The following is a 15,591-nucleotide window of genomic DNA, read 5'->3' on the forward strand; positions in this document are numbered from 1 at the left end:
AATTATGCCACCTACCACACTCAAGTGTGGACACACGTCAGCTGAGGATTGCACGCTCAGAGTACTTGAGTACCTTTTACATCTGCTCACATCCTTTCATATCCCATTTTTTCCGCCATTAGCACGTTTATACCCCATCTGTTGGATCACGCCCCAAATCAAACAGATGGCCTAGATGTGTTCACCTTTTGACCTCCCCTGAGGTCTATATATATACGCCCACTTCGCCTTCCTCACTTTTACTTTACATTCTTCAGAGAAAAAAAAACTCACACCAGAGAACCAGAGCCTCATCTCTTCTTTAAAAAATTTCATTGCATGTTCTAAAAACCAAGAAAACAATCTATCTCCAGCATATTCGATTCTGTGAAGCCCTTCTTGCTACCAACATTCTAGTCGGCAATTTCTCTGTACCTGCAGACGTTTGTGTGTAAGTTCCCTTTCTTCACCCTTGCTCTGTTATTCATGTGTTTTTACGTACTTCTCTATTATACGAATTTGGTTTGTGCACCCTCATCTAGTTTTTGCAATGTGGTTTATTTGGTATTACACAAATTTTTTATTCGAAGTTTTGGAATCACGGTTTTCAACCCAGATTTTCTTAGTGCAAAAAATGCAATAATTGGGTTATTTTGATTATGAGTAGCATTTCGTGTAAGCCAAAAAATAAGGGTTTTGATTTAGGGTTTTAACTGCACAAATCCCAAAAATATCACCTTTTTGGGTAACCGTCAGCTTTATCCCTGAAAATCCGAGATTCCTTGAAACTGGTAACCACTTCCCCACTTTCACGTGTGAGTACACGCTCAAAGCCCAAACTTTACAATAGTTTGGGGCTCACCTTCGAGTTCATCTTACTATTTTTAGACTTCAGTCTCGATTGAGGTAATTTCATGATCTCGAACTTTCGAGTTCGAATCATCAAAATTACATTTTCTTTGTGATTTCCTATATACTGGGCATTCACCCTTTTCTTTCTTGTTAGATGTCGTAGTATTCTGAGACTTGGTGGGGGCCCGAGCTCGCTATTCCTTACTTCCCATCAACTCCCAGTCCTGAATCACCCTTCACACGAAACCAGGGCCTGATACGCGAGCATAGAGAAAGGTGCGAACAAGAAGATATCTGAGATCGGTTTCGACGCAAAATCGACGAGGTCAAAGAGAGAAAGAGAAGAATAGTCTGAGTCACAGTTTACCCAGATCCAGACCTCGAAATCAAACCAATTCCACTAGATCCCAAGCTCAAAGTCACCATCGCCTTTGAGCCTGGTGCACTTTCATTCTCACTGATGGAAAATTTTTAACATCCTTCCACTTCCCAAGTCGCTTCAATTCCTACCTCGAAAGAGGAATTCTTCAAGACTGAGCACTATTGGAGCTCTGTCACTTCTACTAGCCAGATATCTGAGCTGCTGGCTTACCACAGACTTAAGCTTTCTGGCACCCTAATGTGCTGACCTGCGGCTTCGAACGAACGGAGTTGCTTCGCCCCGGGAGATGGAAATCCCAACGGTAAAATCATGCTTGCCGTGTGGAGTCGTGAGCATATGAAGGCAAGGGCTATGCTACCCCTGAAATCATACTTCAAAGATTTTCTAGACTTTGTTGGGCTCGCCCCATTCCAGCTCCAAACTAATTCCTTCAGGGTGTTATTAGCCCTCAAGTCGCTATAGCACGAGCTGAAATGGGAAGGGCCTTCGCCTCAAGAGATATTATATCTCTTTTGCCTCAAAAGCAACCTATCTCGAGCTCATGGAGGGGATGGCTTTTATTATTTATCGAGCTACCTAAAGGAAAAAAAAAATCTCTTGGGGGTTATGCAAAATCATCCCCCAAATTTCAAGCTCGCCTTCTTCTGGACGGACGACCTCGCCCCTTCTAGATTTTACTCTTTTCAACATATCCGTAAGTACTTTTCCACACTTATCCCTCCCCTAGTTTTTATTAGTTAGGCTCGGGATATTGATACTGTTACACCTAGATTTCGAGCATGAGGAATTATGATCCCAAAATCTAGGCTCATTAGGTGTAAGTTCGAAATATGCACAGTCCTCATATGATCCTTCAGTCAGACAGTTTCGCTGTAAATGACAATCTCGTGAGCTTGAGAAGTATGTAGTCTCGAAGATGATTCGAGTGTATGAGGTAAGCCTCCAACAACAAAGGGTTCAATACTTGTATAGATTTCCTAATGTATCTCTTGCCCTCAGTCAAGATGATCCGAGCTCGATAAGCATAAGCTCGAATATGATGACTCCATCAATAACTTGTTGGGAGTAAAGGCAAAGCAAGAATGGCGAGCTCGTGATTGGAAAATAATCTCGAAGGCATAATAAACCCAGTATCTAAGCTAGTCGGTTACATGTGAATGTATTCATTGTTATAACTTCCCAATGTTTAAGGGATCTAGTGTGATATTGTTATTAAATCCCACATTTTATGGGATATTACTGTGTACGTAGTAAATAATGTATTTATTTGCATTATATTCACAAAATATCTTCCTGAAATATGTGGGAACGAATTCTGACCTTCTCTATAAATAGAGAAGGAAACTCCATTTGTAAGAGAGGGAAAGACTGAGATTTGGAGAGAAAACTCTGGGCAACTATTCTCTGAAAGTTTCTAGGAAACTCCAAAGAACTAATAATATAGACTCATGGACTAGGCAGATTTTTAATTGATGAAACATGTAAAAACATCTTGTTTTCATCATATTATTTCACTTCCTCTGGTATATTCTTGTTTAATTGCTCTCCTTCTTAAGTTGACGAAAAATGACGTCAACAGATACTTAGTTATTCCTGTAGCCAATTACCACCGCCCCACCCCATCAGAAACGATGGTGAAGCATAGGGCAGCCTTTCTCCACCTGCCCTATGGTCGGAGATCCATGTTCTACCTTCTCCACAAAGATCGGCTCCGAGTCTGCGGCCTCTTAGAGGAAGGCCAGTCTACGGATGACTCGGCTTACCACAAGTACCTGAGGTGGGACCACGTGCCACTTCCCAGTGACAAACTTCCCCCCAAGAGAAGGTCTTCGAGCTTGCGGACTCATGCCCCTGTAGTCCGCGATCACGATCGTCCTGCCTCGGGCAACGAAGCCCAAGACAAAGCCTCACCAAGCTCGGGTGATGGAGGTAAAGTAGTGCTCAGCTCCTCCATGTGGTCTCCCTCTATGCTTAAGCACAAACTCGATGTATTGATCCTCTTTCTGGATCTTAGGGATAATTTTTATGTGTGCTCTTGGGTAGCTTATAGAGTGCGTAGGTTTGATAGCTGGTTAGGTAAGTATCAAACTATGTATAGTCTGAATGAGGTCTGGGATGGGGTTGTCGTTCAGTACAGAACCAACATATATAGAGACCTCTCGAGGCTATCTCCTACATATAGAGATGGGACTCCCACAACATCCTCAGAAGATAGGGAGATCTCTTGGTCGCCGAGCTCAAGCTCGACTGAGGGTACCAGTTAGGTTTATTCTATCCTTAGTATTACTTCTTTTAGTAACCTTAGCTCGATCACTAAAGTGACTTGTGATTTTTGTTGGTGATATGGACTCTGATCTCGACAATGTGCTTAACCGCCCCTTGGTGGCCAAGGGAAGCAAACGCCCAAGGGCATCTCAAAGAAGAGGGCGTCCCTCCAAAGTACCCAAGAGATCCAAGGCGGTCCCTCCAGTCTCGGTAGTTCATGGCCCAAACTAGGCTGCTGACCTTGATCCCGAGATTGGGACAACTACCAAAATCGAGCTAGTGGCACCCTCAGACCCCCTACCTCCTCCTCCAGTCTGAGTCACCCAACAGACTCCTATTGCCCCAAAGAGACAAGTTCCCACACGGGAATGACTTTTGTCAATCTTAACTCACGTCCCCGAGTACGTGCTTGATAATGCGGCGGGGTCGCATAGAGTCAATCTGGGCTCGGATGTCCTATCCCGTGTTGGCCAAAGTCTCAGCAAACTCAGTGCCCCTCAATGGGAGTTCGTCACCTCCTGTCACGATACCAACACCATTTTCGACAAGGGTGGTGAACTTCTAACTTTGGTAAGTCATTTGTACTATAATCTTGCTATACAAACTTACGCTATATGTTTAATAACTCGTATATGTTTTTGTGTACAAACATTCGCTTCAATTGTTCAACACAAGTTGAACAACGAGGTGGCTGTGAACCGGGCACATGCTCAAGAGGCCAAGGACCTCCAACTGAAGCTCGCGGACGAGCTCAAAGCAACAAAGCTGAAGGCGCCCAAACATGAATTAAAGCTAAAGGCTGCCCTGGAGTCTACTCACAAAGTGTCTAACCTCGAGTCAATTATGGGAGTGACCTTGAAAGAAGTCGAGGTCAAGAATTCTGAGATCAAGGAGAAAAACTCCAAAATTAAGGAACTTCAAGAGTTGAACTCCAAATTGGAGGAGGAAAAGAAGGCAACCTTCAAGATAATCGAAGGTGAGAAGGTCCGCCTTCTTGAGGAGTTCAAGATCAAGAAAGATCACACCATAGACATGGCGATGTATCGAATCTAGGTGAACAATCCTGACCTCGACACCAGCTTCTTAGAGAACTTAAAGGCCGAGTTCGTTGACAAATGGCAAGCTCGGCTTGAGGAAGAGGAGAACAAGCTCGAAGCTAAGAAGACAACACCCGGTGCTGCTGGTAGGGAAGCGTCTACTTCATGAAGGCGAGATCATGGGTTGTGTCCCATTCAAATTTTGTAATTATTTTTTTTATATATATGTTCCCTTGGGGAAAAGAAAATACATAGCTCGATTTAGAGCTATTTTTATTAAATAGTAACTAATCTTTATGCATATAGTTTTCTGGCTCGAAAGTCTTTTATGCATTTGATTTTATTTTCAGCGTTTTGCCTTAATATTATGCTCTACATTTCTAGGTCAAAATATTTCGAGCGTGTTATATTAAAGACTTGCTTTTATATTTGTTTATTTGTACAAATACATCTATTGGATTTAAACTCAAATTTTAATGCACTCATGCATAGTTTTATTCAGAGTATTTGTGTTCGACTTTGTTAATGTCAAGGTCGATCCTTACTTTCACCATGTACTCGAAAGTACTTAATTAGTATGTAATTTTAATAGTTTAGTTATATCTTGCTTTCTTAGTCCCTTTTTTCTCATCCTCGAGGTTACGAGATCGAGACTTATTTTGCAATACTTTCCATCCTTGGGATCGACTTTAGTTCACAGTTGGTTTTAAATTCCAACTTATTTTATCTGTCGCTTAGGTTGGTTTGTTCCAAACTAATTTAGCTCGTGTTTGGTTAGTGATCCATACACTTGAAAATTTTATTGTCGGGTTAAGTCCAGACAGTTTTAGCTCGTATGTATACTTATAAACTTTTATGTCGGGTTAATGGTCCAGACATTTTATAGCTTATGTGTACACTTATAAACTTTTATGTCGGGTTAATGGTCCAGACATTTTTAGCTCGTGTGTACACTTATAAACTTTCATGTCGGGTTAATGATCCAAACATTTTATTTTATGTTACTTATTTTTCAAACCTATGGTATGATTCATATACAACTTATGCCCCCTTAATATCCTATGAGTGTGATCATAGGATATTAAATTAAGAGGGTATGCAAAAAAAATATAACATTAAAAGAGAATACAATTTTTGAACAGGATTGAGAATGTTGATTAATAAAAAGCAGAAAAAATAAACATGCTTGGTCACAATGAAAACATCACTCTTACATTATAGATAATAAGGTCGTAGATGTTCACCATTCCAAGCTAGCGACACCAACTCTCCATTAACCCTTGCCAGTTTGTACACCCCAGGCCAAATGATGGACTCAATCTGGTAAGGTCCTTCCCAGTTAGGTCCAAGTACCCCGACAGACAAGTCTTGTGTAGCTAAAAATACACGCCTTAGTACCAGGTCCCCCAATCCGAATTTTCTCTCTCGAACCCTCTTGTTGAAGTATCTAGTAGCTCATTGCTAGTATGCAACATTTTTCAATTAGGCTTCATCTCATCTTTCTTCAATGAGGTCTAGACTCTCTTCGAGTTGGGATTGGTTCGAGGCTTGATTGTATGCATGGCTCCATATTGTAGGGATTTCGACCTCAATAGGCAACATGGCCTCGCATCCATAAGCTAGGGAGAAAGGAGTGTGTCCCATTGAAGTTCGTGTTGTGGTTCTATAAGCCCACAAGACTTGAGGCAATTCTTTGTGCCACTTCCCTTTTGCCTCCTCCAACCTTTTCTTTATGGAGATCTTTAAGGTTTTATTCACCGCTTCAACCTGGCCGTTTGACTGGGGATGGGTCATAGAGGAGAAACTCTTTATTATCCCATTTTTCTCACAGAAATGGATAAAAAGATCATTGTTGAACTGGGTTCCATTATCTGATACTATTTTTTTGGGCATCCCATATCGACAGACGATGTTTTTTTACAACAAGTCTAAGATTTTTTTTGAGGTAATAGTGGCCAATGGTTCCGCTTTGGTCCACTTTGTGAAATAGTAGACCGCGACCACAACATATCGTACTCTGCCTTTTCCAGTTGGCAATGATCCTATGAGATCGATTCCCCATACTGTGAATGGCCATAGGGAGCTCATCATGGTGATTTCGGTAGGTGGATCTCGTGGAACTGAGGCAAACTGTTGGCATTTATCACATTGTTTAATATATTCGAATGAGTCTGCCTTGACTGTTGGCAAGAAATACCCCTGTCATACCACCTTTTTGGATAGACTATGCCACCTAGTGTGATCTCCACAAAACCCCTCATGGATTTCTTCCAAAATTTTCTTTGCGTTGGGTGGAGTGACACATCGGAGTAATGGCATAGAGTACCCTCTTCTATACAACCTTCCTTCCATAATAGTGTTTCTTGGGATCTGATACATCAGCTTTCTAGCCTCGTTCCGATCTGCTAGGAGACTTCTAGTTTCGAGGTAGTCAACTATTAGGGTCATTCAGGTTGGTTGTGAGTCAATCATGCATATGTCTTCATCGTCAGGCTCGCTAATACTTGGGGTCGGTAGAAACTCTACTGGGACCACATTCAGTGTGTCAGCCTCGTTAGTTGTGGCGAGCCTGGCCAATGAGTCTGCATTTGAATTCTGTTCTCGGGGGACTTGCTCTATAACGTATAATTCGAACTGTCCAAGTGCGACTTTTACTTTTTCTAGGTACGCAGACATTTTTATGCCACGAGCTTGATATTCGCCCAAGACTTGGTTAATCACTAGCTGTGAGTCACTATAGCAATGTATAGCCTTTACTTTGAGCTCTCTGGCTATTTGCAGTCCTACAAGTAATGCCTCATATTCAGCTTCCACTACAACAATTATGCCCATATATTACATTAAAATATAGCATATTTTAATAAGTGTTATTGTCGCATGTTAATAGAAAAAGGTGGAAAATGGGCGGTAAATGAAATACTAGGCGCCAAATGAAACACAAAAGCAATCTCTAAGATTGAATCCCTAATTACTCTACACGCCTCCTCTGTTTCTCTCTCACACTCAGTAACTCTCTCTCTCTCTCTCTCACTCGTTCAATCTTTCTTTCTTTCTCTCTATTTGTTGCAGGTGTGTAACAAGGTGATGGGGCCTGCGGCTTGGGTCGTGTGACAGGGAGGCTCGACTCTTGGGTCTACGGCGTGGCTGTCTTCCTCCGTCTCATCTACCACAACTTCCCTCCCCATGTTTCGCCGACTCCGACGGAGATTGACTTGCAGAGCAATGGTCCAGCAAGCTGTACAGGGAGGAGCTCCAGCTGCTTACGCCCAAGAAATGGAGAGGCTAACCGCTAAAGAATCCCTTCTTCTTGCTGTGAGTCTCAAGATTTAAGAATTTGTGTATTGTAGTTGATAAGACCTAGCATTTGAGCTTTGAATTTGAGATTATTTATTTATTCAGTTTAAGGATTCTGGGGGTTTTTCCAAGCTTCAATTTTTATGGGATTTTTACTTGTTCAAGCTAATCAGGTCGCCATTCTTGGAGGGTCGGTGGGATTTTTTTCAGGGCTGATGTCTTCCACGCAGTAGTTGAGGTGAGTCTTTCTTTGATTTAGAAAGCGATTTTTTCATTCTTTGTTTCAATTTGTTTGGCAAAAGAGATGACTTGCGGCTCATTAGATTATTTTGCATATGCTTTTTTTCTTTTTGATCTTTCTCTCACTCTTTTCCCTCGTTGAAGAATAGCAAAATAAAAAGGGTAATCTTTTTTTCTCCTTCGACATTGACAAAGAGTTTATGATTTTTGTTAATATTTTTCACATGCAGCAATAATTCAAAGTTTACCCATACCAGTTTAGGTCAATGTATATCATGTGCCCATAATAATAATAAGAAATTATAAACTAACATATGATACTGAACACTACTTGAGTTGTCAACTCAAATTACAAGTTACTGAACTTTGATCACTCATAAGAAGTTAATTCAAGTAGTGATGAGCACCCATACCAGTTTCGTCCATTGCTGCCTGCTATGATGTGCATAATCTCTTTTCTTAGCTGTGGTTATCTCTGTTTTTGGTCTTGATGATTAACTGTTATATGGTTTTTTTTTGTGTTACAATTTGTACTTGTTTCTGTTATAAAGAAATAATAGTCTGGTTGTTTTCAATATATTGTTTTGGGTTATCTTTCAGGAGAGTTTTGGTTGCGTTGGACTTTGTCAAAGAAAATTTGTCAGGGTTATATTTCCCATTTGATCTGTGACATTCCATATTCCAATTTCTTCTATGTTGACCAACCCTCTTTGACCCATTTTCTCTGTATTTTGGTTTGTATAGGCACGAAGTTCAAAATTACTTTGTGTTAATAATAAAAGGAGAAAAAAATGGCATCTTTATTTTGTGTTAATAATGTTAAAATCAGAAGCTTCTAATTTTGAAAGATGAGAATATACTAACTTGGCCATGTTTATTAATCTTCCCAAAGTCTTAATACTTCATATGGTTTAAAGATGATTTGAGCACTGATACCATTGTTATTAGCCCAAGTTTGCAGTGAGAAAAGGTTATGGTTGGAATCTGAAGCTAATGATTTTTGACATTTTTACTGCAATAACGAGAAAGATTTAGTATGTTCATTATAGAAGCTATATATTCGACATAGCAACAATAAATTAGCTCAATGTGATTTCAATCCACTTTACCATTAAATTTGTTTTATGCATTGTAGAGTGTAGTTTTTGAATTTGAATCATGGACTTTCTATTTATCTTGTTCTGATCTGCAGTCCATGCAATGAGGCGATCCAGCTTGGGTTGGTTATATATATGCCTTCTTAATCTTTTCTGGAGTGGTATGGCTTCTATCTTTCAAGAACTCAAATAAAGTAATGTGCTTTCTGCTTAAAATTGTAACACTTTTGTACAGAACTAATGGCAAGTTGAAATCTTAATATTTAAATCACTTTTATGGACTACAAGGAGATTATTGGAATGAATCAAGTTGTAGTGTGAGATAGAAGTTATTTAGGACAGTTATAAATTTTCAATTCATTAATATGTTTATTATGGCAGCCAACAAGGTTTGACAAGTTTTTGTATATGATTAACTTTTGTATGAATTTCTTGAAAAGTTTGTGTATACACTTGAAAGACAAAAGCCTAAATTATGTAATTGCGAAATTGCAAAATTTAATATCTGATTTCTTAAGTCATGCACACATGAGAACTTATACTGCAATTTGATGTATGTATGCGGTATGTATATATTTAGCTGTCCATTTTATTGGTCAATTGTTTGTAAGATTCTTTTCACATACAATTATCTGTGTTTCAAATGCAGCCTTATGTTGACTGGTTCAAATGGGATGGTGCTAAACACCCCCTTTCAAATGCACCTGAACCCAAGAGATGCTTCACTCGTTCAAAGAGCGAAGATAAAATGGTATGCTATTGTCAACTTCACTGTTTCTATATAGAAGTTGGTAATTTTTTTAGTATTTTATTTTATCTCTAATGTAATGAATGAAATTTATGTTATGTTTTCATTCTGAGCTTTCATTTCACCTACTGGTTGCTGAGATAGAACAATAGAAGGAATTTCAAACATGAGTTTAATTATTTAGGCCTTGCACTTTTGTTGTATCTACAGGTTGTTCGCTATTGTCGGGCTATTCGTAAGGGGTTGATTAAATTTGATGAGCCTAAAGAAGAACCATCTGTCTACCTCTTGTGGGGAGATGAATCCAACTCTAACGAAAAGTCTGGGCATTTAGCTTATATTCCTGCGCCGAAGCCGAAATTGCCAGGTACAACTGATCACCTGTTTTCTGGAATGAAAATCAACATAGGATTTAGCCCTTTTTTTCATAATTTTCTTTATTAAATTTTTGTTAAAATTTCCCATCTTTTAGGTCACGAAGAGTCATACAATCCCTCTAAAGAATATATCCCTACACAAGAAGAGATTAATGCTTATCATTTCGTATATGTATTGACCTTTTGCCTGATTTATTAGATAGTAAAGCAGCTGATGATTTGACTTAACATTGGCAAACATATAACCTTGATCTAAAATCCTTTTGATATCTAATGCAAACATTATTTGAATTTTGCAAATGATCTAGCAGTAAGTTTATTTGTTTTGTCTTTTTGTTTAGTTAAAATAACTTACACAACGATCTAGCAGTCTGAGTTTATGTGATTTATTGGTTTTTGCATGCACATACACAACTTTCCTAGGCTCAATGCTGAAGTTATTATATTCAATGTATGTGCTGAATGTTTATGTAGCTTCTCTTAAGAGGGCCCAATTTTTCACAGCATATTTTGTATAGCTTTTCTCAAGTATTTTCTTTCATGTATTTTTTTAAGTTTTGTTTGTTAATTCTGAATTGATGATTCTTATTTTTTGTGAAATTGATTGTTGTTTGTTTGCCATGAAATTTAAGATTTCAAAATTCCTAATTTTATTTTTTCATTTCTCATATTGATGTTGTGCTGTGATGAATTCCTTAATTATGTCTAGGCAACTCAATTATGAATCAAAAAGTAATTTTTTTTTGGTTGTCTTTCCAAATATAATATTGGTATTTAATTGCCTTGATTGCCCAAGTACTTGCTTGTTTATCATTTTGGAAGTGCTATTGATGGAAAGTAGTGCTTATGAATTGATATTTCTTCTCTCAAATAAACCTCTAATGTTCATTCACGACTCAATTGAATTGAATTTAGCTAAGAATGATTTTGTGATTTTTTTTGGATAGTTTGTTTCTTATGATTGCACTGTTATAGGGGATGCTCAACTAGTGAAATGGGCCATGAGATTGAGGGTGGCTTTGCATCTGACACAAGCTCTGGAGTACTGTAGCAGCAAAGGGCGTGCATTGTATCACGATCTCAATGCCTACAGGGTTTTATTTGATCAGGTAACAATGGTTTCTTTGATATATAGTTTTTATTTTTATTTAACACTTTTAATTAAAATAATTTACTATTGAGTTGGCTGTGATCAATTATCAGCCATTAAAATAATGAAGTGTCAGGTGATTATAGAATAATGGCAAGAAACTTGTTATAAAAATTGATGTTGAGAAGGTGGGTTTGGTATTTGATTTCTTAAAAGGTTTTGGAGGGAAGGGGAGATGCTAAGATTACAGGGGGTGTTAGTTTGGTAGCCTTTTTAGTAATGGTAAATGGAAATTGAAAGACACATGAATCTGCAACATATTTTGGATTCAATTCCTTATTTGTTTCAGTTCCTGTGTTTCATTCTCTATATTCTACTAACATATTTAGCTTTGTTATTTAGAAAAATAGCAATAAAAATTTATGGTGGGTAATGTTACACCCTCTATTTTTTTTTCTCCCATTCCCAGCTCTCTTCTAAAAGTATCCTCCTGATATTAAAAAAAATTATAATTTTTTCTTGCACTCCCTTTATTTATTTTTTTTGCACAAGTCTCTCACTTCCTTTAGATATTAGGCATTGCTGAGCTTATAGTGAAAACATTTTGAATTTCATCTTACAAGATATCCAATCTCACATTGTCCAAATATTGCAGTTTGCAGGAGACCAACTATGTTCCGATTACGAGAGGAAACAGAGTTGTCCTAATGATTAACGGGTAGATTATGCTAATTTATTTTCATCTATATAAACTTATAGATGTGTGTGCAACTTGTATGTGTGTATTTTTTTTTTATCAGAATCAATTTAAATCCCATACACACACAATTTTATATATTTATCTTGCCCCCAAAAATAATTTGTATCCTGTGAATCGAAAAAAAAGTCCAAGTTTTTTTTTGAGCTCTGTAGCTGTCCTTGCAGGTAGTCATCCACCACCCAAGATTCCTGTTTCAGTCCCTCCATATCGTTCTACAAAGGGTGATGAGGTATGTTCATTCAACAACAATAATAATAATAATAAACAGGTGGTACAATAACTTGGGATTTGAATTAGGAAAAGACCAATTTTGTTAATGCAGATTTTTTTTTTAAGTGGCCGATACATGTGGTTCTTTAAATAATTTGGCACCATAGTTTGAATTGTAGAAGCTACGTTCCATATTATCATAATTCAAAATAGACAAATAAACTTGAACCTTTAATTTGATACGGTCCATGCTCATCACTTATCTTTGCCTTTTGAATGTCACTAACTGTCAAACTTTTCTGAATTTCAATGGATGTCAACTATTACCATGTTACAACTGGAGTTCTGATGGCCTCAATTAATAATGTAATTTTTGCATTCTTTGCTAGGGATTTGCGTTGGTGTTTGTTTTCCTTATGTATCATAAATTAGTATACTCAAATGGGTTATAAAGGGATTCTCTAGAGGCTGTAAATATAACCATTCCACTATGAAACTGTTTTTTTTTAACAGAATATACTTTTTCTCCCTTCTCCTACCAATTTTAGCATAAACAAGTGGGATGGAAACTAGTGATTTTTTGCTATTAAAATAGTTGCATTGATTAACATTAATATAATTGTTAGTTTTGTTCTCTTAGTTTTGAAGTAAGCACAACATGTGAACTTGAGATATATGGAAACTAGTGATTTTTTGCTAATTGTGGCCATTGCAACTTGCAAAGCTATTGAGTGTTGAAATTTTTGACTTAATTACTTGTGTTAATACAGGGTTGCCTACAAAATAATGACAACTCTGGAATGGACTCTTTTTCCTTGGATACATATTTGAAACCAAGTATGCCTCTCTTTCTGTCCACATATTAAAAGGTTTATTAGTCACTCCATTGGGACTGCATTCATACTGTTAACTCTTTTTTCTGGACTTTTCTTTGAACTTTCTTTGTTTCATGTACAAACCTTGTTGTTGGCAAGAGAGTAAATAAAAGGTTGTGCTTTTTATGATTGTTGTAGTTTAATTTGATGAATGTGTATATATGTCTATTTGCTAACTCAGGTACCTGGAATTTATAGTGGTTATCTCTTGTTTATTTCTCTGTATTGGTATATTTTTTGAGTTATTTTATTTTGTTTCTTAGTCATTGAGTTGTTATAATATATGGCTTGAGTGTATTCTAGTTTCTTGTTTGGCCTTTTATTTTCTTGAGTTATTTGATTCCTTCTAGCTTTTCCTTTATTCTGAACTTGTTTAGAGAGCAATATAAGGGAATTATTTTCTAAGTAGTTGCAAAGAGCAACAATAGAAATAGAAAACAAATTAAGAAAACAGGGCATAAAAATCAACTAGATGATTATTTTTACAGTGATTGGTAGTCCACTGCTTCAAAATAAAACCAAAACTTCCCCATTAGTTAGTTACAATGCCCCAGCACTCGTACTTTCTCTCTCATTCATCACCACTGTCCTATACATATACATAATTCCTCTTGTTTTAATCTTATTGTGCTGTGAAATTATTTTCCCTTGCTTATACTCTTTATGCCTGGCATAATTTTTCTTTTATCATTTCATCTCTGTAGGTACAATGTAGCAATTAAGTATGCAACTATTACTCTTGCTGGGCACTCCTAACCAAAGTAGAATTATGAATATAGATTACTCTCTGTCATTTTAGATTTTTCTCTTAGAAATCCAAGTCTCTCATCTTTTTTTTTCTGCAATTTTGGGTAAAATCTGAATCTTTCTATTTTAGATTCTATTCAATTCTATTTCAGATTTAGTTTTTAGAAATTGAAAAATGTTGTTGAGCTGTGGGGTAAGCTCTTTTCACTCTACTATTGTGTGACTTAATATGATTAAGATCTTCAGGTAATATCATTGATTTTATTATAATTATTTTATTTTGATGTTAATATATGTGTTGGATATTGTGTGACTTAATATGATTAAGATCTTGTTTCCTAGTAATGCATACAATGGAATAATACCAAATTCTGATTATATTACTAAGTTATTGAGAATTCAGTAGGAATATGCTTGCTCTTATAAACTCTAGTTAAGATTAAGTTGCATTGATTTGTATTTCATTGTTTTAATATCAGTAAAGGACATATAGCTGTTTTTTTTATTATTTGAAAAAAAAAAACTTTGCTTGATTATGTTTGTAATGTATCAAGCCTTTGCCTTGCTTTATGAAGAAAGTTATGAAACACTTTATGTCTTCATTGCTCCGTACTGTCTGAAAAACAATAATGTCTTAATGGCAGCAAGTTGTTTGACAAGTTTGATTTTATTTGCACTGTATTCTCTTTTCTTATTTATAGCTTTGGTAAGTTATAGTTTATATGTTAGTTATGGGATTGGATTTGCATTCACTTGTTATATTATTTATTTATTTTAGTTTTCATCTTGCAGATGTTCCCAAGCTTTGTTTGAATCTTTATTTTGTTTTCTATTATGCATATTTATATTTTGATATTTCTTTGCTAGTTGATTTTCTGGCATTTCAGGAACTTGTTACTGTTTGGGTTGTCATCTTGGCTTGCCTTGTCCATGGGTTTGTTACAGTCTTAGTTGCTAGTGAAGCTCATGCAATAACTCTGGCTGTTGAGGGTTTGTTAGGAGTTGTGTTTAGAGTGGCTGCATTAACAGATGAAGCAATGAATGTTGGTGAGGTATTATAAGTCTGTAAAAATTATAGTATAGCATTCATTCATTACCTGGGCTAAATACATGTTAGTTTGGATTCCAAGTGGGTTAATGAAATCTTTTACAGGTCTTTGTTAATTTTTAAGCATCTCTATTTTTTTTTGTCTTTAGCACATATAATCATTAAGCTGTGCAAAATAGCTAGTGGTATGAGGTTCATCTCATCTGATGTTCATGCATATTTATGTAATAATCTATTTGGTTTTAAGGGAAATAATGTGTCTAATGTCCATATGTGCTGTTTTAGGTTCAGATCACTTCCAGGACTTGTCATGTCAACCAGACCCAAAGGGATATAATAGAATGTGAGAATTTTGTCTTCTAGACAAGTGCACAAAGGATGATGAATTGAAGGATGGAGCAAGTTTCATGCATGATTTACTTTTGTGTATCTTGTAATGTTTTTGTTTTTCATTTTTGAAGTAAAAAATGTTCAAGAAACTTTATTATGTTATGCTTTCAAACTTAAGTTAGAACTAAGATTTCATGAAATAGACACATTCATAGTTTGAATTAGTTATTGTTTAATGTAATACTTATGGTTTATCAATA

General features: G+C 36.7%; 1 protein-coding gene across 2 annotated transcripts; it reads left to right on the forward strand.

Moving 5' to 3' along the window:
• Positions 1–7,533: 7,533 nt before the first annotated feature.
• On the forward strand, positions 7,534–12,351 carry LOC133779130 (uncharacterized). 2 transcript variants are annotated; one of them, XM_062219125.1, is made up of 8 exons: positions 7,534–7,827; positions 7,983–8,047; positions 9,242–9,307; positions 9,796–9,897; positions 10,105–10,261; positions 11,247–11,380; positions 12,024–12,079; positions 12,286–12,334. In XM_062219125.1, the coding sequence occupies exons 4-8, from the start codon at positions 9,895–9,897 to the stop codon at positions 12,287–12,289; spliced, it is 354 nt and encodes a 117-aa protein (XP_062075109.1). In that variant the 5' UTR covers positions 7,534–7,827; positions 7,983–8,047; positions 9,242–9,307; positions 9,796–9,894; the 3' UTR covers positions 12,290–12,334. The 2 variants fall into 2 exon arrangements, 1 of the variants encoding a protein (XP_062075109.1); XR_009869139.1 differs by lacking the exons at positions 7,534–7,827; positions 7,983–8,047; positions 9,242–9,307; positions 9,796–9,897 and having other exon boundaries at positions 10,221–10,261; positions 12,017–12,079; positions 12,286–12,351.
• Positions 12,352–15,591: the final 3,240 nt, after the last annotated feature.

Source organism: Humulus lupulus, chromosome 1, assembly GCF_963169125.1.
Source record: "Humulus lupulus chromosome 1, drHumLupu1.1, whole genome shotgun sequence".
Taxonomy (NCBI): Eukaryota; Viridiplantae; Streptophyta; class Magnoliopsida; order Rosales; family Cannabaceae; genus Humulus; species Humulus lupulus.